Source organism: Fulvia fulva, chromosome 1, assembly GCF_020509005.1.
Source record: "Fulvia fulva chromosome 1, complete sequence".
Lineage (NCBI taxonomy): Eukaryota > Fungi > Ascomycota > Dothideomycetes > Mycosphaerellales > Mycosphaerellaceae > Fulvia > Fulvia fulva.
The window spans coordinates 1,429,078-1,453,970 of NC_063012.1; the positions used below are offsets into that span (position 1 = coordinate 1,429,078).

Sequence of the window (24,893 nt, forward strand, 5' to 3'; positions counted from 1 at the left end):
AGGTCTACAGCGGCCGTTGCAGTCGACCTGCCATTTGGCTTTAGTCTTTGGACGGCTTCGTGCGGGCCTCTCTCCCTTCGCGCACCCACCAGTCACCACATGTCGACACACCAAAGCACAACGCTCGACACCCGCAGGCAGAGCCGCCGTTGACAGCGCAATCTCACCGTCTTGCTGTGCTGTTGCTGCTGTGCTGTTGCTGCTGTGCCGCCGGCGTGCTTGATCGCACCCAAGCGCAACACCTCCCACCACCACTACCACCTCACCTGTCGGCTTCTGGCCGACGTCCGTTCGTTACAAACGACTGCACCGAGCTTCTGCGAAGACGTCCGCTCTCTCAAACCATCCACTGTCCATCTGCAGCAATCACATCTATCATCCGCGCCGGCAGCATCCAACGAAACACCCGTCGCCCACTCTGCGATTTACAGGGAGCCTGGACGGCCATCCTGATTTGAACATCATATTCCTCGACGTCGCTGGCAGGCTTGGACTTGCCAAGGTCGACACACTGGAGGGCGTCGAATGGACGAGGCCATGGCACCTCCTCACAAACGTAGGAAGCTGTCAAGTGGTGCAGCACAGGACATCTCAGCTCTGGACAACAGCACAGTGGCCGCAGATGTCATGACCCCATTCTCACACGTCAGCCACCTCAGGACACACTCTTCGCTTGCCCCGGCCAGGACGCACCATCATTGTGACGATGAAGAAGATCAACCGCGGGTGCAGCATGCTCCAGTAGGAGGAATAGAGGACTTCAAGGTCCTCCTGCCACGACAAGGGACCGGCTCGTCTGCTAGCAGCTCTGAAGCCACAACACCTGTAGACTCTACTGCCGGCAGCAATGGCCCATCTCCTACCTCTCCGAGTGCATCCACTTCAAGTGCTTCGGCAGGTGGTACTCCTGCCAGTCTCAGCCCGAGCCCGAGTATATCTGGGTCTTCCACGATCAGCGCGAGATCAAGCGGCAATGGCACCTTGTCAAGAACAATATCTGGCAGCTCATCGTCCGTTTCCTTGAATCTTACAACGTCGGGTACGTACCGCGCCATCCAAAGTGTGTTCATCTACTAACAAGACTTAGCCATCATTATCATAGGAGAAAGTACCACAACCTTGAAGACTACGATTACTCTGGGAGGTTCCACATCGAGCATAACAGACACTGATGCAAGCTTCCTATACCTCGCCACCCTGTTCGATGGAGATGTAAGCACATTGACACGCTCATCTATTGCCTACACGACCGCATTTGGTACAGAGAGTTTCACCGTCCCCAGCAGAACCAGTGCGCGGACTTCCACGGTCGAGGAGACCGTCTCCGCTGACTCCTCCCGGGGCGGTCAAAGTACTGTCACCTCAATTGCAACCGTAGGTATCGCTGGCGCCGGATCTGGACGAGGAAGCCCCACCAATTCCTCGCCGGCGACGAGTAGCACCGATAGTAGCTCGAACAACGACAATCACAACGACAATACACCTCCCGCTGGTACCATAGCTGGAGGCGTTGTGGGAGGATGTGCTGGGCTCGCCGTGGTACTGTTGATTGCGATGCTATTCGTGAGGTGGTACAGGAGGAAAGCACGAACGCAACATCAAGCGCTCCCGCCAGGATCCATGAGTGCGCCAGGGGACGATCAAACCATGGACAGAAATGCTCCTGGCATGGCCGAGCGAGCCGGCTTGAGGCCTTTAGTCGCTGCGATACCGGGGCTTATGAGGCATCAAAATCGCAGCACTGAAGCATCGGAGCCGTCGGAAAGAGGGTTCACCCGCGTATCAGGACGCAAGCTGCCATCCGCCTTCAGCGAAGGAATGACCAGTGATGGACTGGTGAGAGAACAACCACCGCCGGCCATGCCGCTCAGCGGTTCACCACCAGACGCAGAGCGCAGTCTGAGCGGCAACTCTTTCTACCGCGATAGCACTGGTTTCTACGGAGGTGACGGCGACATCGGACTGGCACGATCCTCGAGCTCGCCGACATCTCCGAATAGCAATGCGCCGATTCATGGCAAGGCGCCCGAGCTGATGATGGGACCCCAACGGCAGCCTCAAGTGCACGCAGGAGGACCATACAACATGACACCGACCAGTGCAGATTCACCGCACGCCGCGACTTTTGGGCGAAGCGAAACACCAGACTTACGGAACAGTCGCTTTACGGAGGATATGTGACTAGATGGCCTGATCCGATTATATCGCAATTCACGTCGGATCTCAGCATAGCGTTATGCTGAATGTGGTCGATCACGACTGCATATATACTATGACTGCGCGCCATATTATGAGCTTATGGCGTGCGTCGCTCCTGCCACGGTTGGCAATGCTAGCAGAATTGGAAGGAAGCGTGGACGACTTCCAAATGAGAGGGCCTTGTTAGGAGGAAACACAAGGCTGTAATGTTTTGTACAGTCTGTTCAAAATCTGAAGTCCATCTCATGGACCCATTCTTCGGAACATCGCTACTCATCTTCCACCCAGTCCGCAATATGCTCCACCTTCTCCCACATAGCAACGCTCGTTTGCTGAATTCGTGGGGAGGGAGCTCTATGTTTGTGCAATGCACATCCGCCGACGCTATGCAGTAAGGAATCAAATCCACGCTTGGTATGCTTGGTGAACGCAGTCAGTCGCTCTCACTGCCCGGTCCATCCACTTCCTCTTCCTCCTCATCCACAAGGTCCTTGCTCATCTGCAACGTGAGCTCCGCCTTTTGCAGATCACTCCGTAAATCCCCATTCCGCGGATCGACGAGATCAATAGGCTTCAACTTCGCATTATTCCGTATCCTACCACCAAACAAAACGACGTCAGTCAATCAGTCCCCATTCCATCACATCACAACCCCTCCCCAACCCCCCTACACCACGCAATATCCACAAACTCACCTCGGATCACACCCAGCATCCACCAAAATATCCACAACCGCCCTCCCCGCCTCCCACTCCGCTTTCTCCAACCCATTCGCATACCTGACCGCCTTGTGCAAACACGTATCCCCCTCTCTCCGCTCCTGCCCGTCAATCTCGACACCCTCTTGGTCTAGGATTATGTCCAGGACTTCGTAGGAGCCATATTGGGCGGCGACGTGGAGGGCGCTGGAGCCTAGGGCGTCGGTGGTGGTGTTGAGGAATGCCGCGGTTGAGGAGGGGGAGTTGGAGAAGGGGGGTGAGGAGAGGAGAGTGGTGAGGAGGGTGGTGTTGTTGCGGCGGCAGGATTCGAGGAGGAGTTCTTTTGGGGTTGCGCCGTCGTCGTCGGCCATGATGGGTTGGATGGGTGGTGGATGGAGGTGGTGGGGTGTTGTGTGTTGTTTGGGTGTCGCGATTTGGTGGAAGTGGAAACGTTGGGTGTTGGTTGTGGAGACAGTCTTGGATTCAGCTGGGAAGGAGTGTGTAGAGGTGTTTGCAGGATATCGGGCAGCAACAGAGACAGAAACTCCTGGGATGTGGCTTCGTGAAGTGAGACAGCCCACCAAATATCCACGAGCTAGATCTGCAGAATCCACAGTGGTACTTCTCCAAATTTACTTCACTTCGATTCACAGTCACATGCTTACTCAACTACGCAAAACCAAATACATTCTTTGTTCTAACTGGAAGCCCAGACCAACACCTCACCCCCAACTCCAACCCCAATCCCACCACCACCACCACAATGCTCCTCTGTAAGCCCCCCTTCACCACCCCCTCTACCACCACCCCGTCCATCCACACCCACACACCTGCTAACCTCCCCTCCCAGTCTGCCCCTCCTGCAGCAACATGCTCATCATAACGCAAATCCCCGCCGCGCACTGCACGCCCGAAGAAGACGAACTGCCAGGCCAAAACCGCTTCGAATGCCGCACCTGCCCCTACCAAATGGTCCTCGACCGCCGGTACTACGAGCGCAAGACGATGAAGCTTAAAGCCGTCGAAGATATCCTAGGTGGTGCGGATAGCTGGAAGAATGTTGATCAGACTGATGGTGAGGAGTTTTCTCTGCTATCTCGGGTTTTTTGGGGGAAGTGTGGTGTGATGTTGTTGTTTAATGTGCTGACTTTTTCGTTTTCTTATAGCGAAATGCGCCAATGAGAACTGCGATAGCCGCATGGCGTACTTTCGACAGGTGCAGATTCGGAGTGCAGATGAGCCCATGACGAGTTTCTACAAGTGCGTCAAGTGCACTCGCGAATGGCGGGAGAATTGAGAGGGTTTGGGCATCTTTTGCCATCACTACTTGCAAAGCGTTACAGTACGAGTTCCGGGCATGGGAACATTCTCTTTCATTCACAATGATACCCACGTTCAAGAGACCGAAATGTGCTATTAGAAATGACGCGGCGTTTTCAATATCAGCTTAAACAAGCTCTGCTTTATGGGGTATGTAACAGTAAAAGAGACGATTGCAGCTTCGGCAATCACAGCACTGCTTCAAACATGCTCAGCCAAATGCCAGCTTTGGCTGCTAAGTGGTTTGCGACGCCCTTCAGGCTAATGGTACATCCAAATTTAGTTCCAGCTGTCCAAGTCGTGGGAGAAGCTGTTGCGCTACCTGTGTCCTCAGATAGATTCTGGCGTGGTCCGCTAATGGCAAAGCCTCTATGCCTCGTTCCGTTGACGTCTTGGGCCGCCCTTGAGAGACCTCATACGGTTCAGGAAACCTCCGCTCGGCCGCTCTTCCTCGCCGCTGCTGCTTCTGCCTTTCAGAGCTGCACCGTTGTCGGATGTCAAGCTCCTCGAAAGGCCCAAGTGCTGCTTGGGGCTGCTGGGTGCACGTGGGCGGCCAGCCGAGGGACCTTCTTGCTCGGCGATTCTGATCTGGGTGCCTTTCTTCTCAAAGGCAGCCTCATAATCGTTCTCGAACGGATTGATTTCGTTCTCTTTGTTGTATCTTGCCCTTGGCGGGCCTCCAGCACTGATAGCCTTGATTGGGTAGCTCGGTGCCGGGCTTTCGAGGTCGTTGGATCCTGAACCATATCGAGCATCTGGGCTGCGAATGTCGCCTGGCGCAGGTCGTCGGGAGTTAGACATTCCTCGGAAGCGGTGTGCAAGTGATTTCTTTCGGGACAAACCGCCCGATGTGCCAAACCCGTTCAGTTCGGGATCTTCAGAATCTCGTCGTTGCAGGGCACTTTTGCTAGCAGGCGCCCCGTCGAGGAATGTTGAAGTTCCGAGGCCATTCGATTCCGGTCCGTGAACGTACTCTGCACCCTTCGGATCTATGATGGTGGCTGCTGGAGCTGCCTTCCTGGTTGTCGCGAATTCGGTGAACCCTTCTTCTCCACGGCCGTGGAACTTGTCGAGATCGAGCCGAGAGCGCAGTGGACCAGCACCTCCCAGCTGCATGTTAGCGGAATCAGCAGGGAATGCTTGCATTGGCGCCTTGCGATCCTTCTTCGCGTTCCTGTGTGGGTTGCAAGCGTCGAAAGGACCATCGTGGTGGAACACTGTCACATATTAGCGCTGTCGCAGCCACTGCTTCGTGTAAGTACGTACATCCTTGTCCGTAGATTCCAGTCACGTCGAGCTTGTCGATGAGGTCCAGGCCTTGTGGCTTCCTAGTCTTCTTGTCGCCGGTCCTTGTCTTCTCCTTCTCACGCCTGTGTCGCTCCTCGCGTTCCTTCCGCCTCTCTCGCCGTCTGCGCTCTTCCGATTCTGTTCGCTCTGATCGATCTGCTCTATCCCGGTCCACTCGTGGTCGTCGGTCCTTCTCCATGACTGAGGATTCTGAAGCTCGACGCTGCAGTTGCATGGGTGCCCTAGGATCACGCTTGCCTGGACTGTCTGGGCCACGCGATGGTCGAGGGGGTGCTCGGCGTTGTTCGAGGCCTAGAGGACGTTGAGTCTGTGGTGGAATGGGACCAGAACGTGGAGGAGCGCCGCGTGGAGCTTCTGTAGACAACGTCAGTTGCACAATTGAGGTTAGAGTTCGTTGGGCGTTTGCTCTTACGGTTGGTCATGGGCTTATCCAGTAGCGAGAGCTCGTTCTGCAGCACAGGAAAGTCAGCGAACATGTTGCAAAAGTGCTGGAAACGATCCATGATCTTGTGCGCAGACTGCAGGCAGGATTGGCTCTGAGCATGCGATGTGCAAGAGGCATTGCAGCGTTTGAACACCGATGTTGGAGCTGCCCGGATATGCGACACAAGCGTGCGGAAAGGTCAGGGGAGATGCAGGACGTTGCAGGGCAGCTTGACAGCAAAACTGACGAGGACGAGGAGCTCGTAAAACGTACAAAGATGTCCTCTGGGATCGGGTGCGCATTATTTGACCTGCCATTCAGTACTCCATCTGCGCGATCAGGCGCAGTGTTGTATTCGCTTGTGTCGAGGAAGGGATTTCGCGACATTGGACGCAGCTGCTTGGAGGGCGACTCGCTGAAGGGGCTGTTGTGCGGCGAAGGCGAAGTGGTGCGGTTGCGAAAGGGATTGTTGGAGGAAAGGTTGAGTGTCAAGCCGACGGGCGACCGCTGGCGCTCTGTAATGACGCGGACAGGTCAGTGAGTAATCATCGAATGCTGGGCGACAACGAGGTTGGGTTCGGTTGCACTTGGGCCAGCATGAAACAGGAGCGACGTGGGTGTTTTGCGGGTCGTCATACCAATGCCAGGCGCCGTTGCGCCGGCGAATGCCATGCTGTGTGCTGTGTGCTGTGTGCTGTGTGCTGTGAGCTGTGAGCTGTGTGCTGTGTGCTGTGTGCTGTGAGCTGTGTGCTGTGTGCTGTGTGCTGTGTGCTGCCGGGTGATGAATGTCTTGCTGCTCGCGCGTCCGCCAGAGATTGCTGATATGCGCAATCACACGCCGCCGGGGTGGTGTGTGAAGTGCACAGTGGGAAGCAGAAACAGGTGGTGAATGGTGCGTGGTGTGGCGCCGATGTGCGTGACCTCGTGTGTCTTTACTCCTCACAAGGCTCACGCAACAAGCAAGCAAGCCAGCAAGCAGCCGCGTAGTGCCCTCGCAGCTGTTTCTCCCCTGGTTAAGCCTGTTTGGGAAATGCAGCTTGTGTTTACCCGCGATCGATTATTACTGCGATGCTGGTGCTGGATCGATGTCGTGGTATTGTTGTTGTTGTTGTTGTTGTTGTTGTTGTTGTTGTTGTTGTTATTGCTTGTGCGATGTCAAGAAGAAGAGGAGAGGTGGGCATTCATAACAAGAATGCAGCTACGACTACTCTGCTCTGCCCAGTCCAGGCCCAAAAGTGAACCTTCGAACCCCTGGCAAGGAAAGCCGTGCGGCATCCTCCCACACGCTCGCTCATTATTCACCACTTATTGATTACTGACCACGCGACGACACCTGCGAAACTTCGCAATGTAGAAGCACGGTCATCTTCATCACGACTGCTCGTCACTAGAATTCGTTCGTGTCGCATCAATTGTGTGCTTCACCACTCCATCAGCGACAGTCTCAAACAAGCCAACCTCTCACCGACCTCGACAATTCGTTCAATCCAGGGACCGCGCTACTACCGAAGGCGGGTCTGGGGCTCTTTTGAGCTTCTTTCAAGCCAGTAGGGATCTCGGCACGTTGTGGACTGGGCACTAGATAATCATACCCGAACCTCATCTCGTCCTCGACGCCTGACCGCACTCCATCGCCTACGAGATCGAGATGGCTGAAGCCAAGGGCCAGCAGGCCACCGCAGATGCTATCGCCACGCCGTCTGTCAACATACAATATGGCGGTGAAGACAGGTTCGTATTAGAACTGGAAGTAAGTATGGAGATCCTCATTATGGGTTGCTCGACACCGTTGCTGTGCAGACTCGATGCTCGGCCTTGACTCAAAAGGCTACAAAGCGGGGTCAGCATATGCTATTCCACATCGTGGCTTTGCATACCAGTACACGAAAGAGGAATTGCGAACTAATGTTTACATCTAGTTTGTGCAAATGCTGGCGAACCCACACTACCTCAGCCACCTGGCCACTCAAAAGCTGCTTGACAATGAAGAGTTCATAGCGTATCTCGACTACCTGCAGTACTTCCGGCAGCCAAAGTACCTCCGATATCTACAGTACGCTGCTATACCTGATGTAGGAGAAATGTTTCCGTAGCTGACGAAGTTGTAGATATCCTACTCCAACTCTACGTGCCTTGGAGTTGCTGCAGGAGGAGAGCTTTCGCAAGGCCATCTTGATACCGGGCGTCGTCGAACAGATGAACACAGAAGGATTCCAGGCGGCACTGGCCATGTCATGAGGCCATCAGTGCTTCTTCAGGCCCACGCCAAGTCCATACCTTGGGAGCAGATAGTCCAGCTCGTGGAATGGGCACCTGCTACAGCGGCATACGGAACATTCGGGGCAGCTCGAAGGCACAGCTTGAAAACCGAGCTCTGAAGTTGAAGGCATGCCTCGCACCATGAAAGGATGGCAATGTGCGCACGTCACTTACGGCATTGGCGTCGAGACTCACAAGGCTCAGCTTCTGGAGTTGGCCAATGCCCCGTCACAAGGCAAGAGCGGAACCAGAGAGACGGTGGGATCTTGTTTTTCGTTGATTTGCGCAGCATGCCGAAGCGAGATGCCCTTGGCATCAGCCAAACTCCGGTTCACGGATCTGCAAATCTAAGTTATCGCAGGCCATCCTGACCTTCCCGACTCATCATCTTGGCCTGAATGCCCATCGTTCGCCGTATTGTGACCACACTCTCAATTCCCTGTGGCATGCATTCCCTCTTCGGCGTTCCCACATCAATTTCGCACTTGCATGAGGCTTCACGTTGCAGTATGGCCGCAGGATGCATGCGCATAATCGTTTGCAATCGTGCCTTCGATAGCAAGAGGTGCCACTATCGTGCCCAATCTTGTAACTTCCGAGAGTGTTGCCCACCTGACCACCTCAAAATTTCACAGTATATCGTGACTCCCTCAATATGATTCCCCCTCATCATCATTCCTCCATCGCCGGCGCCGGCCCACAAGGCAACACCATCTTTTCCATACAATGCATCCTGACCTTCTCCATCGGCATTCCCATCCCTATCGACATGTAGTGGAGGAGCGGAGGGTGACCCTGGTAGCTGGCATAGGAGTCGCGGGCGATGTTCGATGTCCACTCGTGCTTGGTAGTGTCTGCGTGTCCCGTGCCGATGTACTTGTTCTGGAGTGACTCGAGCTGTTGCTGGGTGCGGAGTTTGTCGGCCTGTGGGATGTCAGTGAGGATTATGTCGATGATGGGAACGTGATAACTTACCATCTTGTCGTTTGTATGCGCGCTTGTGGTGTTGTGGTCTTACTTGTGATCTTTGCAGGGCTGTGGAAGTGATGAAGAAGCGTTACTTCAAGGCCGAGACTTGCGTCAATAAAGTGTGCTTACTTATCCGTCAATTAACACGCTACGCGTCCTATACGCGACTTCAATGTCCAGGCTGATAACACGGCACTCGACCATCTCCACCATAGCATAACACATCGCAACTTGCACCATGCCACGGGTCGCGGGTCGCAAACGTCGTTCTGTTGGTCCACTTCGTCATTCTGATCTTCATTCTTCTACCACTGACATCGTCACAGGAGCCCGAGGAAGTAGACGCAGAAGACTCTCCAGCACCGGAAACACAACGTCGCAGGACAAACAATGCCTCTGACGACGAAGAATTATTTGGTGGTGCCGCAGCTGGCTCCTCAACGCAAGGCGGTGCCGTGGAAGACATGGCGAAGAAGCTCGTGCGCTTAGCATTGGCTTGCGAGTTCCAGCGGAAACCACTACGTCGTGGTGACATCAGTGAGAAAGTCCTCGGTGCTCATGGGAGACAGTTCAAGGCAGTCTTTGCCCAGACACAAGCACATTTGCGGGAGGTGTTCGGCATGGAGCTGGTGGAATTGCCCGCGAAGGAGAAGATCACTTTGCAGCAACGGAGAGCAGCCGCGAAGTCGCAGTCACAGTCCAAGGGCGCAACATCTTGGATAGTCACTTCTATACTGCCGTCTGAGTTCCGCGATCCAGCCATCATGTCACCTCCGGCTGCGCCGACAATAGCGGAAGAGAGCAAATATGTGGCAGTATACACGATGCTCGTGGCTATAATCATGCTCAATGGTGGCTCGCTTCCTGATGCCAAGATGGAGCGGAACCTGAAGAAGCTGCAGATTGGCGACAATACGCCCATCAGCGAATATGACAAGACGGAGAAGCTCATGAAGCGTCTAGAAAAAGATGGCTACATCGTCAGAGTGAAGGAAAATACAGGTACTGGTGAAGACGACATCTACTGGATCGTCGGGTCACGGGGTAAAGTTGAGGTTGGAACGGACGCTGTTCGTGGTCTGGCTTCGGCAGTCTTCGGTCATCCAGAAGATGAGGTAGGCGCGGAGTTGGACAAAAAGCTCAAACGATCTCTCGGACTGAACGAGGAAACGGGTGAAACGGCGCCACAAGTACAGCCGGCTGAAAGACCAAGGAGAACTGCGAAAAAGAAGGCACGACCTGCAGAGGACGATGAGGACGAAGGAGAGGATGATGACGATGAAGATGACTAGAACGCGATCGGACTCGGATCCGGAGTCGCTGACGCTTTTGCTTGTGATGTTTACGATACCCTCGATACGGACCATCTGGATGATGCAGCAATTCCCAAATCGGTCCAATTCGCAGTCCAAACTCATCTGTGCAGCATCGGTACTCGCTGATGTACCGAAAATCTCGTATCGCACTGCATCTGCCTCGCTTCGCAGCAACCCCTGCCGCCAAGTCAGCCGAGAGCCCAGCAGCAGAACACAGCTGATTATTCAGTGCTGACATCGCCTACACGGACCAAGAACCCGCTCGATCCACCTTATGGATCTAGCACTCGTGCTACAGGGACGCATGGCAGACCCGATCGCTTACTTCGCATTGCAAAGCAGCCTCATGCAAGCTGCCAGTGGAGCTTTTCAGCCGCACAGAGCTGTCTACATTAGAGAGCTCTTATGCAATGCTCTGCAATGCGCGAAGCATTTGTCGCGATGCTCCACCAAGATGGCTGTTCGAGCCATGCTTTGCGGACTTTAGGCGTTGTTAGCATAGTCCGAAGATGCACTCACTGATGCTGTACGACATCGCCGGCTCCGCTGTTATGAGGGCAATAGGACTTAGCGACGAGGAAAGCAAGGGCACGCATCGGCATAGCTTGTCAGTTGCATCAGGTATAAAGGTGCCAGAAGGTCTCACAGTTGAGCATTTCAAGCAGCATCTCCAGCGTTCGATACAAACAACCACATCACAATGCAGACCTCAATCACTCTCTTCTTCGCCATCGCCAGCCTCTTGGGCTGCGCTTTTGCCAATGGTGAGCTTCTCGACATTCTCAAGAGGTGCAGCGCGCTGATATGATGACAGTGGTCCCATTCGAACGCTTGAACAAAAATGACTCTTTGCTGCTCATCCTCGACTTGCAGACTGGCTTGTATGGCCTTGCCCGCGATTTCGACCCCATGCTGTACTACAACAACATGATTGCCCACGCAGCTATCGGACAGCTCTTCGGCATTCCAGTCATCCTTTCGACATCCGCCCAGAGTGGTCCCAATGGCAACTTGCCGAAAGAGATTCTGGGTATGTGCTTCCGCCCTCGATTGCGGATCAGAACATACCGTGGCCGGGTCACGAGGAACACTTTCTTGGAGGAATGCTGATAGAAGTTACCAGACATGTACCCAGATGCTCCTCTCATCGCCCGCCAGGGCGAGGTCGACGCCTGGGACAACGAGGAGTTCCGCGCTGCCATCAAGGCCACTGGAAAGAGCCAGGTCATCGTGGCTGGAATCACGACCGACGTGTGCACGACCTTCCTGGCACTGTCGCTTCGCGCAGAGGGCTACAGCGTGTGGGCCAACGTTGAGGCTAGCGGCACGACCACGGAGCTCATTCGTGATGTTTCCAATGACCGAATGGCCAGAGCAGGAGTTCAGCTCGTGTCGCTGTTCGCGATCGTTTGCGATCTGATGCGTGTAAGTCTAGCGATGAGGATATGGTTGCTGTAGAGTGAATCTGACAAGACGATAGGACTGGCGCAATACTCCAGGAGCTGCGACTGTGATTCCATGGCTGCAAAAGTACTATCCGGTCTACGGCGCTTTGGCACAACTGCATGGCGGTGCCGTCGAGGATGGTGTAATTCAGCCGGGAGAGGATGTTCTCCTGCCATGATGAGATCGAGACCGGCGCAGTCGAACGGCATGCAGTGGATTGAGAAAAGGATGACGGAGGCGGGACATGTTGAGGTCAGAGGGCAAAGAGAGAGTTAGTTCCAATCATCATAGAGGTCGAATGGAGTCTGTCGTTTCAGCTTTGCCGTCGGGACACGGGGCGCGTGACCTTGACCATCATGTGGTGAACAGTGATGACTGCAATCGTGCCACAATGTTTATCGGGCCATAATGAAGCGAAGATATTGACGTCAGTGTTGATGAACGATACATATATGCTCAAAAGAAAGTTGTTATCTGAATTGCGGAACCCTGAACTGCCTGCGCCACACACGAGAGAGCTGCTGCAGGGACCAGAACGTCAGCGGTATCTCCAGACTCCACGAAGCCAAAGCCAAGAAGGCTGAGCATTGCATTGGACAACAGCCCCGGTTGCCAGGCAGAGACAAAAAGTCCTCTGACATGTGTCCTTTGCTCTAGTTCGTCGTGTTGCGTGCTTCACGATGCTGTGATGCCGTCACCTTAGTCTTGTACCACTATCCTTAACGAACATCACCACCCGCCGAGTCCTCCTCCGCCGCCCTCCCTCTCTCCCGCAATCACCATGGCCTCCGCAGCGGCCTCACGAGCACCAGCAGCCATGTCGCAGCCGCCAGGAACGTTCCTGCCCAACACCAAAGTCACCGTCGGTAGCCACCGCGTGGTCATCGAGAAATACCTGTCGGAGGGAGGATTCGCACATGTCTATGTGGTCAGAGTGCCGCGCGACAATAACAAGCATGAAGTCGCCGTGCTCAAGCGGGTTGCCGTGCCCGACAAGGACCATCTGGCCAGCATGCGCACCGAGGTGGAGACGATGAAGAAGCTGAAGGGCCACAAGCACATCGTCACCTACATCGACAGCCATGCCAGCCAGCTGAAAGGCGGTGGCTACGAGGTCTTCCTACTGATGGAGTACTGCAACGGCGGCGGCCTGATTGACTTCATGAACACGAGGCTACAACATCGTCTGACGGAGCCGGAGATTCTGAAGATCTTTGGCGACTGCGCGGAGGGAGTGGCATGCATGCACTACTTGAAGCCGCCTCTGCTGCACCGGGATCTCAAGGTGGAGAACGTGCTGATATCAAAGACGACGAGTGGGACACCGCTGTACAAGATATGTGATTTCGGCAGTGCAGCTGTGCCACGGCCTGCAGCGAAGACGGCAGAGGAGGGGAGGCTGATTGAAGAGGATGTCCAGAAGCACACGACCATGCAGTACCGCAGTCCGGAAATGATCGACGTCTGGAGGAAGCAGCCCATAGACGAAAAGGCGGACATTTGGGCACTCGGTGTCTTGCTCTACAAGCTGTGCTACTATACGACACCATTCGAGAATGTTGGACAGATGGCCATTCTGAACGCAACCTACACCTGCCCAAGCTATCCGGCATTCTCTGCTCGACTCAAGAAGTTTATTGCATGGATGCTGAAGGAGAACCCGCAAGATAGGCCCAGCATCTACCAAGTCGTGAAGGAGGTGTGCAGCATGCGAGGAGCAGAAGTGCCCATCAAAGATATCTACGCGAATCGTACACAATCCGAGGCGCGGAATAGTCAAGCCCTGCCTACAAAGGAAGACATTTCATCGGCTGCAGTTGGCCTTCAGAAGGCTACACCGACAGCACCCACACAAACCCTACCAGACATAACGCCTATGCGGAGAGGCAGACCCAGTGCACCTCCGGCGCAAGCCCAAGCTTCCTCCAAACCAAATCCTCCGCCTGCTGGAGGAGACCCTTTTGCTGCCTTGGACTCGAAAAGCTATGATGTGCGGGCTGGGGCTGTTGATGAATTGTCAAAACGATTCCCATCACTGGACGAATTTGCCATTGCCCACGATGGAGGGCAGTTCTCGTTCTCCTCTTCGACCCCTCCACCTGGGAAATCCACATCTGATGCGAAAGCGAGTCTTGGTGATCGTGTCGCCAATGCACTCGCGGATGAAGTCTTCGCTGCAAAGTCGCCGCCCCCAGCTATGTCGAACAGAGCACAGCCGCAACCACGGGAACAACGCCCTACACAACCACCACGTCCAGTCCAAGCTCGACCAGCGTCTCCTGCGAAGTCTGTCACGCCAGTTTCACTGCGAGCTACACAGCAAACACCTGAGATACAGCAGCCAATACCTAATAGGCACGGTATGCCATACAGATCTACCGGTGTTGGCTCTTCGCCACCGCCGCAACCAAAGAAGTTACCGGAGATAAGTGCTCGACCGGTGTGGCGCGTTCCAGAGACGAGTACACATGACAGAGAGATAAGCCAGCCCAGAGCGTCACAAACTGCGCAAGCTGCAGCCTCATCACTGCACCCCAGCCTACCACCTGAGAAGCGACCCGCGCTGCTTGACGTTCACCGGTCCAAATCGCAGACTGCGACACTGATGGTGGCTAATGCTTCGAATTCTTCACGACCATCATTGGAGGGAGGCCGACCTTCGCAGCACGAATTGGACGAGTCAAGTCTGGCTAGGACGAGATCTCTGAACACGCGGTCACGACCGACAAGCATGTACGTGTCCTCTAACATCGACTATCTTCGAGACCAGGAACAGTCTCGCAGCAAACGGCCCTCTTTGGACATCAGACGGCCTAGTCGCCAGGCTTCGCAGGCGAGAGATTCTGCACCGGAAGAAGCCGCGATTGAAGATGACATGGACTTCTTGCGCCAGAATGAAGAAGGCGATGTACAGCGAGGCACATCGATGAAGGAAGCCTTGAAAATGCACGGCTATCATAGAAAGCGCTCAAGTCTCGACGCTATGCGATCCGGCGCTAAGAACATGCTGAGTGGACGTTTCGGTGATGCATTCAAGCGCTTTGACCAAAGCCCAGCGCGCGATGTCAAGCAGCAAGATCCTGGCAGCAGGACGCCTGATGCGTACGAACCGGACAATGAATCGCGACTTCTATCGCCTATCATTGGATCTGAGGCTACACCCAGCAGGCATTCAGACGCCGACTCCGCTACTGAAGAGACTGAAGACCTGCCCCCTGATGTTAAGCGCGAGCTTGAACGGCAACGACTCAGCCAAGAAGAGAAACGGGTGGCAGAAGCTGCTGCAGAGTATCGGGCTCGTGTCGCAGCACAGGGTACCGGTAATGTAGCCGCTCCCAGTCGCGCAAGCACTATTCAAAAGCGCGTACAGTCGCTGCTCGACGAAGGCAGGCAGTCTCCAAGCCCACGCAAGACAGCAGAAGGTTATGGTCGTTACACAGAAGCAAGCGAGCCTGATGCCAGACCTGTCACACAGCCGAACGTGCCATTGCTGAGTGGTAACCGGCCTCCTGTACTGGTCAAGAAGCCGATGCCAACTCCCACTACTCTGAACAACAACCCGTACCCAAAGCAAAGACAGCAACCCCCTGAAGTGACTTCGCCGACTTTTGCTGCTAGCGCATCACCTGTCATGGCAGAGACAGCGCCGCTCCAACGGACTACATCAAGGCCTGGACCGAGTGCACCCCCAAAGCCGAAAGCACTGCGGACCGGTGGTCCATCCCAATGGCCACCGCCACAACAAGCAGCTGAAACTGCGGCTCCATTGCCTGCTAAGCCTACTGGCCTAGCGGCGCTCTTGGCCAAGGACTTAGAAGGGGTTCCGGACTATCCACCAAGGACTAGCAGCAATGGGCAAAGAAACCTTACAGCAATCCATCTGCCTGCACATGAAGATGAACTGGACAGCTTTAGTAAGCGCTATCCAAGCCTCAGCGGGATTGAAATGGTCGAGACCGAGATCAATGGACGAAGGGCTTGAGAGTTGTATCGAGATGATGAGCCATACGTGGTGTGTCAATTTCGCGATATCTTACATGTATAGAAGATAGATCTCGATATTGAGGAAGTAAGAGACGATCTACACTGTACCTCTGCATCCCTGAACCAACAACGAAGCTTTCTCCCGTCATCCCTTCACAGCTCTCACAATCCACAGCGGATCCCGATGATTCATCCCCATAAACGACATCAACCCTTGCAACCCACCTTCCTGCTGCACCCCAGCCCCAGCCCCAGCCTTACCATTACTCAACTCCACAATCTCAATCTTCTTCCACCCAGCAAAATGCAGGAAATCCCCCACCATCTCCAACCTCTCCTCCTCCTCCTCAACCCTTAGCCATCGACTTATATCTTTCGTCGGAAAGCATCGATTGCTGATCGTCAGATGCACGCTCCCGCCTGTCTTGGTCGCTTCCCGAAGACTTGTTAGGACTTTGACTGGTTGGGCGAGGTAATCTGTGCTGACCACGTTGGTGGATGCGTCTAATTTCTCGTCATCTTCTGAGCCGATGGTGTTGTTTTCGAGCAGTGTGCTCGCCATGTCCGAGTCAATGTTAAGATCCTTGAGAACCCGCCCACTGTTCAACACACCATTCCTCTCCAGCTCAGCGGCGTTCATGCCCAAACCCGTCACCTTCAAATCCCCTCGCTTCGCGGCCTCTTCGATGGCCGGAGGATAATGCGACACCCAGCTCGAACAGAAATCCAAAATTCGACCCGAACGTGGGAGAGTTGTGTCGTAGTAGTCTCGCAAAGTGGCGATTGCTGCATCGTCGATGTGGGTTACGAAGCGGGGCGCGCTGTAGAAGGACGAGTCCGAGGAGGAGTCTTGACGGGTGAAGTCTGAAGAGTTGTAGGGCCAGGATTGGTGGCGGGGGGTGTAGTGCTTGATGGGCCAGGCCTGGGTTGTGGACATTGTGGTGAAGGGGCGTGTGGTAGCAGTGGTTGTGGAGAGGGTTGTGGCTATGAGGAGGCTAGATACGCCAATGATTGGGAGGGGGCGTAGAAATGGTTTGCTTGTCATCTGCATGGGTGGGATGCAGGTTTTTTTGTTGTGCTTCAGTTTGTTTGTTCTTAGTGATCGTTCACATGCATGCTACATGTAGATGACTTTCGAGGTGGTCTTGACGTCACTCTAGCTCTCCATGATCCTCATGCGCCAAGGCTCTGAGTTCAGTGTCGCTAGCTTGCGTGCTCAATATGCCGCCATATGTGCTCTGCTCCGCCAAACAAACACCTGATCTGAAGGTCCGTACCGCCTGCGCCAACGCTATGCTCTGTCATAACACTGTTCTTCAGACCCTGAATTCCTTAAACCCTTCGACCAAACCATCTGCAGTCTTCGTAACAGCACTCCAAACTGGTTCATTACGACGAAGCTCGTCAAAAGCAGGTATGACGCCTGGCATATTTGCATCATCCCACATACACGACACCCGCCCCTTTTGTCCCTTAGCAGATTCGCCCTCCCACGTCACATTAACATTGAAAGTCTTATCGAACGTGCGACTGAAGAGGTGCACCTCGTTACTACCACCCTCTGGTACGGCTTTCTGCCTCGGATCTGAGGCCGAGCCTTCGATGTTGACGCCCGAGACTGCGTTGTCAAATTTGATGTTGCAGATCTTCGTGTTCATCCCCTGTATGCGTATCGATGCTGTGTGACCACTGTGGGTAAGATTGAAGTCGATCCAATCAGAGTATGTTGGCCATCTTGTCCGGTTCGCTGACAAGCCAGCATAACCCTTCGGAACGACTTTAGGTGCCAGCCCGTGAAAGGAGCAAGATGTGAGTCCGTTTCGGTTCGGTAAAGAGGTATGATTCGATGAAGACGAGTCCTCGCAGTACAGCGACTGGCCGGCAGCAGAAGGCATCTCTTGGACTATGTTCTGGATATAGCCATCAAGACCGATCAGCGAAACGTTGTTGATGCCGCTGCTCAGATCGACCTGCTGGACGAAGTAGTACTTCATGCGAGAATCCCTGTAGAGAGACGAGATTAGCGATCTCACCAGCAACTTCACCAAAGCGTACGCCACAGTGAATTCTTTGATTCATCCTCAAAACATACCTCGAAAAAGGAAAAGCCACCAAATTGTAAATCATGGTTCCAACCAGTACCAAGAACAAGAACGTCGGAACGTGAAAGCTGAACCGATGGAGAAACGGCGTAAGCGGGAGCAAGAGTAGGATCGCAAACACCGAGATGAGCAGATATATCGGCAACACTGGGTTTCCATCTGCGGGCGTCTGATTGATCGCATGCGTGAGAAGAAGTGCGATTTGTCCAATCAAAATCACATTGACAGGTGCCAGCACCAGGAATTGCAGAATCCAAGTCCATTGAGGCAGTGAGCTCGACCATGCTTGCTCATCGAGGTAGGCCTTGTTCAAGAAAGGGTCATCAGTGTCTTCTGGCACCTCATCACGATCTGCTCTCCGTCTGCCGAAACTTGTGAACGTGTGCTGGTTGGAACGCGACGTTGCGTCTTGCAAAAGTGATGTTCGCTCCGAGGGTTCTGCTTCATCATTCACATCATCATGCTGGTCCAGCAACTGCCGAGAAGAACGGCTGCCAGGTCGAGTAGAACCTGATTCCGCCTGCGCACCTAATGCATGTTCGACGTACTTGCGAGTTGTGGGTAGAGCGAAGAGCTCCATGTAGGAGATCAGCAGCGCCACAAAGGCCGAGGCGTTGTAAAAGACGACAAAATACCCGCTGGCCAGGTGCAGGTTGTTCTCGCCAATGGTGGCGAAGACAAGCAGGATCCAAGCCAGCACGTAGAGCCAGATGAGCACGAACATGCGATGAAGTGCCGTTGGCCGGACAGCCGCAGCGCCTTTCAGGAAGAACCACATGATGGCAAACCACGCAGATAAGCTCATGGCCCATACGGCGTACTCGCTGCTGTAGACGATGTATGGGTTGATCTTCGTGACCAGGTACGCCAACAGAATTGTGACAGCTGTAGCGACCACAAAGGCCAGCAAGAATCTGAAGAATCCACGTCGTCCATGCAAGCGGACTGCATCATCATCATCCGATGAGTGAAGGTATCTCCGCCCTGCGAAGACATACCATTTGTCGCTTTTCCTGATCAGAACTTCAAGCAGGATGAAGATGATAGGTCCGGCGACAAGGAGTGCGACCGACAGTGCGAAGAGTGTATTCAGGCGGAGCACGGCGAATGTTTGACCAAGCAAGTCGAACCACACCGCATTACTGCACTTCCCAGTTGACAGTTTGCCGGTGCTGTCGGGCGAGCCTTCGAAATCCCTGCCCTGGTGGGAAGTCAACTCATCGACTGTAGCAATCGTAGCTGACAGCATATGCCACAGGCTATTGGGTCCAGCATTGCGGGCGTCGTCCTGATCCGTATGGTACCTAGCTCGTGGCTTGAAGAAGGCAACATCAAGTCCACGCAGACCCAACTCCTCCGTAAACACCGAGTAATCAGTCCCACTCCGCACAAAGCCACGCTTAAAGCCATCTCCACTGATAACAGTCCCAAACGGTGACGGGCTTTTGGCATATGCCGACGTAACCTCTGCATCAGTTGATCTGAAGAGAGTGGCACGTCCCCCAGCTCCAGCACCCTCCAGATTCAAGAAAGTATGCGGAAGCTGAGCAAGTGGATGTCGAACATAATTGTGTGCTCCATAGAGGCCATTCTCCTCGCCATTGTTCAACAGCGCCACGAGGCCTCGCTTTGGTGCCTTCTTGCCCTTGGTGTAGTACGATATCAGCTGCAGAATGGAAACGATACCTACCCCATCATCTGTTGCTCCTAGACCGGAAGACACACTGTCGTAGTGGGCGTTTACGAGGACCCCGCTAGGTCCAGTGTAGTCTTTCGTGCTGTTCCACCACTCGCCAGCTCCATCATCCTTCCCTCTGATATAGACCAAAATATTGGTCGACTCGCCGTACAACGTCCAGGGCTTCTTCGTGAAGCCGTCGAGGGCGGTGAAGTTGGAGGTATCGTTCGCGAACACCGTCACGTCGCGGGTGCCGCGTGATCTCGATCGGAAGACGCCATCGACGGAGTGAACAGTCTTGCTGGAGGCATTGTTGGCGTCCAGAATCTGGTCGATCCTCTGCAGCAAGTATTCGCGGACAGCCTCGTTGCGCCGACTGCCCCAGGGGTGGTAGGCATCGCTCAAGACCTTGAGGTCCAGCCAAGCTTCGGTGAGGTTGACGCCGGCGATGGGGACTGGATGGCTTGGGGCGTTGGGGACGGTTTCATGGTTGGTCACTAGGAGAACGAAGACTAGAGGAGTGCCGTGCGTTAGCCTTGCTGCACCATCGTCGACAACCGCGTGCACTGCATATCAGACACGAGAGGCGCTCTGCTCTGCTTCTACACCTGCTGGACTTCCTTACGTGCAATGTAGACGAGCGAGCCAATGATGGTGACTTGGGGTCCGAGGAAGGCGAGCGGGTTGTATGACCACTTCTTCGCCATTGCTGCCGTCGACTATGTCGTGTGCACTACCCGTGACCGTGACCTACATGGACATATGTACTCGGCTATCAGCAGAAACACAATCTTGGGACCGACATCAATGGTCACCTGCACCACATTCGACTCGATCCTGCTCGGCGTGGATGCTCCCGAGCGCTCTGACCTCATCGAGCTTCAGTCATCACTTGAACCATTGGCGGCATCAACGTTGACAAGGCGACATTGGACTCGCGTGGAAGGTCTGAAGCAGTCCTATTGTAATACATCATATCGCATGCTCTATTCTTGACAGCTCAAACGCTCAATTGGAGCCAGCTCCTTAACGCTGAAACCGCGAGCTAACTCTGGGTATCTCATGTCTGCTGACTCTGCTCGATAACAACCCTGAGAATAAAGTCCCAAATACAATGCCACGCCATAAGTGATTGTGATGCAAACAAACCTCAAGCTTCATGTCCAGTCCCCAGGCGGTACTACCTCTGGCTCTGATAGCCAGGATGCTGGAACATCGGATTCCATTCTGATCCGCCGAAGAGGTCTTGTATGTTGATGTTGGACAGATCCTGCTGGAAAGCCTGCTGTCCTGGCCAAGCTCCGTTGGGCACTGGCATTGCTTGCGGAGCGCCTGTGGTTTGCCCGTTCGCATAAGCTGCTTGTGGGAAGCTCATGCCTCGATGAGCTTGCTGCTGCTGCGGTTGCAATGTCTGTGGTTGCTGCGACCGACCTTGCTCGATATACGGAGGAAGTGCGTAGAATTGTGCTTCGATATTCTCGTCACGGCCTCGAGATTGTGCCGCGACTGGACTCGAGCTCTCGATGCTGCTGTAAGGCTGCTGATTGAAGTATGGATTGCTCTTGGCATACTGATTGTTCTCGAAAGTGGTGAGCGGCTGATTGGGGTATACGAAAGGCTCATCTGCTGCTGGAAACATCATGGTGGATAGATCGGTCAACTGTGGATTGGCAAAGTTGGGCGGCAACGAGTATTGCTGCATACCGCTGGTCATTGGGTGCGATACGCTGCGCTGGCCGATGGTTTGCCCACCAGAGTCGAAGCCCGTGCTGGTTGTGGACGACGACGCGTATGGTGAATTCGAGAGCCACGAGCTATCATATGGCGACCCTGTACCTGGTGTTCCAGTTGCGGGCAACTTCGGATAGGTGCTTGCCCGCTTGTTGCTTCCAGTGAGAGATTCTTGGCTGGTGCTCGCAACGTGAGGATGGCTACGTGAGTCCTGCATAGTCGACAGGGAATGCGACTGTGAGCCATGTTCAAATGGCCGCTTCTTGTTGATACTAGGGTTTTGCTGTCCTTCGCGCATCCAGGCTGGAAGCCTCTGGAAGACGATGTTCAGCGTGGCGGTGCAGCGATCGGCCGCCATGCTCTTCGATGCGATGGACGCGAGAACTTCCTTGCCTTCGATGGCATCTTTCATCACAGCCTCTGTCGTCGGGTTGTCGGGATTTTCGGCCGCAAAATAAACCAAGGCCAAGATGGAGAAGAAGGTTGTGTACATGATGAACCAAAAGGCACCATTGAGCAGTCCTTTCTGCTTCATCTGCGAAGCAATATGTATGACGTTGCGTGAGACGTTAACAAAGCTGGCCGCGCACGCGTATGCTCTCTGGTCCACCGGTGTCGAGCGTTTCTCCATTGCTACGAAATGAAGAAAGGGTCGATAGAGTAGTACTTGCGTGTGGGCATATGTAAGCCGCAGGAGCTGTTGGATCCTTGCATATCGCCCGGGTGCATCGCAAGGACTGAAGATGGGCGGTAAGCTGTTCTTCCATTCTTCCATCTCACCTTCGATCTCGCGGATGGTGGAGAATGGGATCGAGTATGACTTGTCTCCGGGACTTTCTGGACTCTGCACCTTGATGGGGTAGATCTTCCGCACAATCTTCTGCAGCAACTGGACCAGCCGCGTGTGAGCATTGAAAGCGGTCATGAGCGGCACCACTCCTTCCGGTTGCGGGAGGATGCCATCCTTGGTGATGTACTCGTCGTCCACTTCCATGGGGAAGTCTTGATCGATGTCTTCGTCACTCAAGGTCTGTGGGAGTCCCAGCATTGCACCGACATACACATCCATCTTTCTGACGATCCAGAACACTCTCTTCCTAGTCTCGGCTTCGATGGGGTCGAACTTCCCCTCGGCAGCTCGATGTAGTCCCATGCGCAGAGCAGATCGCAAGGCAACACCGACATAGGCATAGCACTGCGACATCTTGGCAGACGATTGCAAGAAGAGTATCATAAACACAACGGCCTGTATAGAAGACAGATCCCGGCAGTCGGCGATGTCCATCATTTGTCGAGCAGTCTTAAAGTAAGCGAATCCCTGCTGTATGGCACTCTCGTAACCCTCGCCATGGCTATCATCTTTGCCGAACAAACATCCCAGCGCTATGGCGCTGTAGAACAATGGCAGAAAAGTACTGTCTTCGTTCGTGTAGTGATCCGGTGATGTGCTGTACAAGCGTTCGAAACTCGCCCAGAAAGTGGGCTGGTGTACCATGCGTAGCAGAGCAGCGGCATCGTTGATGGCATAGGTGCAGAAGTGCCTCGCAGTCTCAATGGGCGGCAAATCTGTACTTACAGGTGAGAATTCGCCCATGGGAGACTCTCCCGACGACCTCGGCGAGTCAAGCACTTGTGACATTGGCCGCGTTTTCACGAATGGCGTAGCTTGAGTATCTGGGCCCATGAGATCGCCAAGCTGCTCGCGCATCCTTCTGACGAAACTGAGCCCGGACGAATGGCCGTGATAGTCCCAATGCCCAGACTCATCCATATCGAGTTGTGCAACTGCTCTGACCATGGATTCCAAGTTGGCGTCGGACTTTCTGTCGGCATGAGGTGCCTGAGGTGGTCTCGCTGATCGCTGGTCCTGGGCTGCTGCAGGGTGACCTTTGCCTGGAGCTCCAGGGATCCATCCTTGGGCGACAGCTGCGTCGATGCCAGGGTCGTGCAAGTCAAGGTTTGGGATCAAGATGTGCAATAGAGTCTCTGCCCTATGCACGCGCATTTCGAGGTTTTCGACGTAGGCTGGCGCTGGATTCCTGCGCCGATTCGAAGGTTGGTCGTAAGTACATTCTGTTTATCAAGACTCAGCGCAAGTCTCGTCAATCCCACCTTGCGGACCTACCATAGCTGTAGACAGTGCAGTGCGTGCAGGGCTGCTTTCCATCGCACTTGATCTTTTTTCTACGACACTCGTCACAAGCCCGAGTTACCCGGCGCCGCTTCTGGAGATGGACCGCGGGCTTCACAGCAGGCGCATTGTGTCCTGTGGCGGTGGAGTCGGTGGGCGAAGTTGCCGACTCGGCCTTGATCTCGTGGTGGCGGTGCTCGTCGTTGCCAGAGTCCCCATCGCTGATGTGGTCGTCGTACTCCTCGGGAGATTCGTGGTCCATGACCTGCGACATGTGCGAGTTTGCTGTAGGTGCGGGGCGGGGCAGAGCAGTCGCAGAATCGACGATCGGCTAGGTGTTGGCGCATGGAGCTCGAGGCATTGAGACGTAACAGCAGTGACATTTACCTCGTAAGTTGTCGGTCGAAAATATCTGCAACACCGCGGTTGGGGTGTGGCCGCGAAGTTGTGACGTCTCTTGGGCTTTGCCGAATGCTGAAGTCAAAGGGCCCGAATGCAACGTGAGGTAGCAGAGGGCTTGGCCATAAGGAAACCAGCCTTGTGGATCTCCGTGGCGGCGTGGCGACGGATATGCAAGGCGCGGTCGGGATTATCTTGGCCCGAGGCGCGCTGTGTGGTATTGTGGATGTTCAATCGCTGCTGTGGAGGACGGGAGCTGCTGATGTGTGCTGTGCATATTAAAGTCGCCCTCTGCGTCACTGCGCGTCTGGTGTCTGGCCAAGAGCGATCAGGGCTACATGTACATGGAGAATAGATGTATCTACATGTAGCACTTGCTCGTCAGTCGTCACAACAGCGCCTACAGTATTCTCATTGCCCATCCTGCGATACATACGCCGTGTGTCCAGTGCGACATATACATCGACGGCAGGATTGCGCCAGTTGTCGTAATCAATGTACGCTCCCTGGCCGCGATAGGAGATGTGACTTGCTGAGACTTGCCCTTCTGGCATTAGCCTGCACCCAGCGAACGCAGACATCTCCTAGATCGGTGGAGTCGCAGCAGGAGTTTAGCAAACGCCGAGCACGCACTCTACGGGCGACCGTTAACGACTTCTATGCAACAGCTCGAAATAGAAACAGCTAGAGCAATTTCGCGTTCTATAGAAAACCTCGCTTCTCTCTTTAATTATAAACCGCTTAATACGTATTATACGTCTAATTTACGCGAGTATCGATATCGTAGTCTATTATAGAAGACTTAACTATATATGATCGTAAGATTTTATAATAGTATTAATATATAGTAACTAATAGCCTTATCGTAGTATAAATATACGATACTTAAGAGATAACTACCGAGAACGTTAATTATATATAGATATAGA

At 54.1% G+C, this 24,893-nt stretch overlaps 12 protein-coding genes across 12 annotated transcripts; 6 read left to right on the forward strand and 6 right to left on the reverse strand.

Annotated features, from left to right (window-relative positions):
- Positions 1-525: 525 nt before the first annotated feature.
- On the forward strand, positions 526-2,181 carry CLAFUR5_00339 (uncharacterized protein; the record flags this gene model as incomplete). The annotated part of the gene is made up of 2 exons (XM_047899487.1): positions 526-1,039; positions 1,088-2,181. 2 exons carry the CDS (start codon positions 526-528, stop codon positions 2,179-2,181), a joined length of 1,608 nt encoding a protein of 535 aa, XP_047755725.1.
- A 451-nt stretch (positions 2,182-2,632) lies between these two features.
- Positions 2,633-3,268, reverse strand: CLAFUR5_00340 (Ankyrin repeat-containing protein; the record flags this gene model as incomplete). Its single annotated transcript, XM_047899488.1, has 2 exons — positions 2,633-2,795; positions 2,895-3,268. 2 exons carry the CDS (start codon positions 3,266-3,268, stop codon positions 2,633-2,635), a joined length of 537 nt encoding a protein of 178 aa, XP_047756918.1.
- A 392-nt stretch (positions 3,269-3,660) lies between these two features.
- CLAFUR5_00341 (DNA-directed RNA polymerase III subunit RPC10) lies at positions 3,661-4,194 on the forward strand (the record flags this gene model as incomplete). The annotated part of the gene is made up of 3 exons (XM_047899489.1): positions 3,661-3,670; positions 3,748-3,972; positions 4,064-4,194. The coding sequence occupies 3 exons, from the start codon at positions 3,661-3,663 to the stop codon at positions 4,192-4,194; spliced, it is 366 nt and encodes a 121-aa protein (XP_047756917.1).
- Positions 4,195-4,586: 392 nt separating this feature from the next.
- CLAFUR5_00342 (uncharacterized protein) lies at positions 4,587-6,621 on the reverse strand (the record flags this gene model as incomplete). The annotated part of the gene is made up of 5 exons (XM_047899490.1): positions 4,587-5,434; positions 5,484-5,879; positions 5,938-5,974; positions 6,223-6,464; positions 6,588-6,621. The coding sequence occupies 5 exons, from the start codon at positions 6,619-6,621 to the stop codon at positions 4,587-4,589; spliced, it is 1,557 nt and encodes a 518-aa protein (XP_047756920.1).
- Positions 6,622-7,597: 976 nt separating this feature from the next.
- On the forward strand, positions 7,598-8,187 carry CLAFUR5_00343 (Mediator of RNA polymerase II transcription subunit 31; the record flags this gene model as incomplete). Its single annotated transcript, XM_047899491.1, has 3 exons — positions 7,598-7,699; positions 7,869-8,002; positions 8,058-8,187. 3 exons carry the CDS (start codon positions 7,598-7,600, stop codon positions 8,185-8,187), a joined length of 366 nt encoding a protein of 121 aa, XP_047756919.1.
- Positions 8,188-8,880: 693 nt separating this feature from the next.
- On the reverse strand, positions 8,881-9,186 carry CLAFUR5_00344 (uncharacterized protein; the record flags this gene model as incomplete). Its single annotated transcript, XM_047899492.1, has 2 exons — positions 8,881-9,132; positions 9,184-9,186. The coding sequence occupies 2 exons, from the start codon at positions 9,184-9,186 to the stop codon at positions 8,881-8,883; spliced, it is 255 nt and encodes an 84-aa protein (XP_047756914.1).
- Positions 9,187-9,415: 229 nt separating this feature from the next.
- Positions 9,416-10,469, forward strand: CLAFUR5_00345 (uncharacterized protein; the record flags this gene model as incomplete). The annotated part of the gene is made up of 2 exons (XM_047899493.1): positions 9,416-9,448; positions 9,504-10,469. The coding sequence occupies 2 exons, from the start codon at positions 9,416-9,418 to the stop codon at positions 10,467-10,469; spliced, it is 999 nt and encodes a 332-aa protein (XP_047756913.1).
- A 724-nt stretch (positions 10,470-11,193) lies between these two features.
- CLAFUR5_00346 (putative hydrolase) lies at positions 11,194-12,117 on the forward strand (the record flags this gene model as incomplete). Its single annotated transcript, XM_047899494.1, has 4 exons — positions 11,194-11,257; positions 11,308-11,523; positions 11,617-11,918; positions 11,974-12,117. 4 exons carry the CDS (start codon positions 11,194-11,196, stop codon positions 12,115-12,117), a joined length of 726 nt encoding a protein of 241 aa, XP_047756916.1.
- A 603-nt stretch (positions 12,118-12,720) lies between these two features.
- CLAFUR5_00347 (Serine/threonine-protein kinase ppk30) lies at positions 12,721-15,921 on the forward strand (the record flags this gene model as incomplete). Its single annotated transcript, XM_047899495.1, has 1 exon — positions 12,721-15,921. One exon carries the CDS (start codon positions 12,721-12,723, stop codon positions 15,919-15,921), a length of 3,201 nt encoding a protein of 1,066 aa, XP_047756915.1.
- Positions 15,922-16,068: 147 nt separating this feature from the next.
- On the reverse strand, positions 16,069-16,974 carry CLAFUR5_00348 (uncharacterized protein; the record flags this gene model as incomplete). Its single annotated transcript, XM_047899496.1, has 1 exon — positions 16,069-16,974. The coding sequence occupies one exon, from the start codon at positions 16,972-16,974 to the stop codon at positions 16,069-16,071; it is 906 nt and encodes a 301-aa protein (XP_047756550.1).
- A 265-nt stretch (positions 16,975-17,239) lies between these two features.
- On the reverse strand, positions 17,240-20,410 carry CLAFUR5_00349 (Vacuolar membrane protease; the record flags this gene model as incomplete). Its single annotated transcript, XM_047899497.1, has 3 exons — positions 17,240-17,927; positions 18,016-20,215; positions 20,329-20,410. 3 exons carry the CDS (start codon positions 20,408-20,410, stop codon positions 17,240-17,242), a joined length of 2,970 nt encoding a protein of 989 aa, XP_047756549.1.
- A 473-nt stretch (positions 20,411-20,883) lies between these two features.
- CLAFUR5_00350 (uncharacterized protein) lies at positions 20,884-23,839 on the reverse strand (the record flags this gene model as incomplete). Its single annotated transcript, XM_047899498.1, has 2 exons — positions 20,884-23,507; positions 23,560-23,839. The coding sequence occupies 2 exons, from the start codon at positions 23,837-23,839 to the stop codon at positions 20,884-20,886; spliced, it is 2,904 nt and encodes a 967-aa protein (XP_047755473.1).
- Between the last annotated feature and the right edge of the window lie 1,054 nt (positions 23,840-24,893).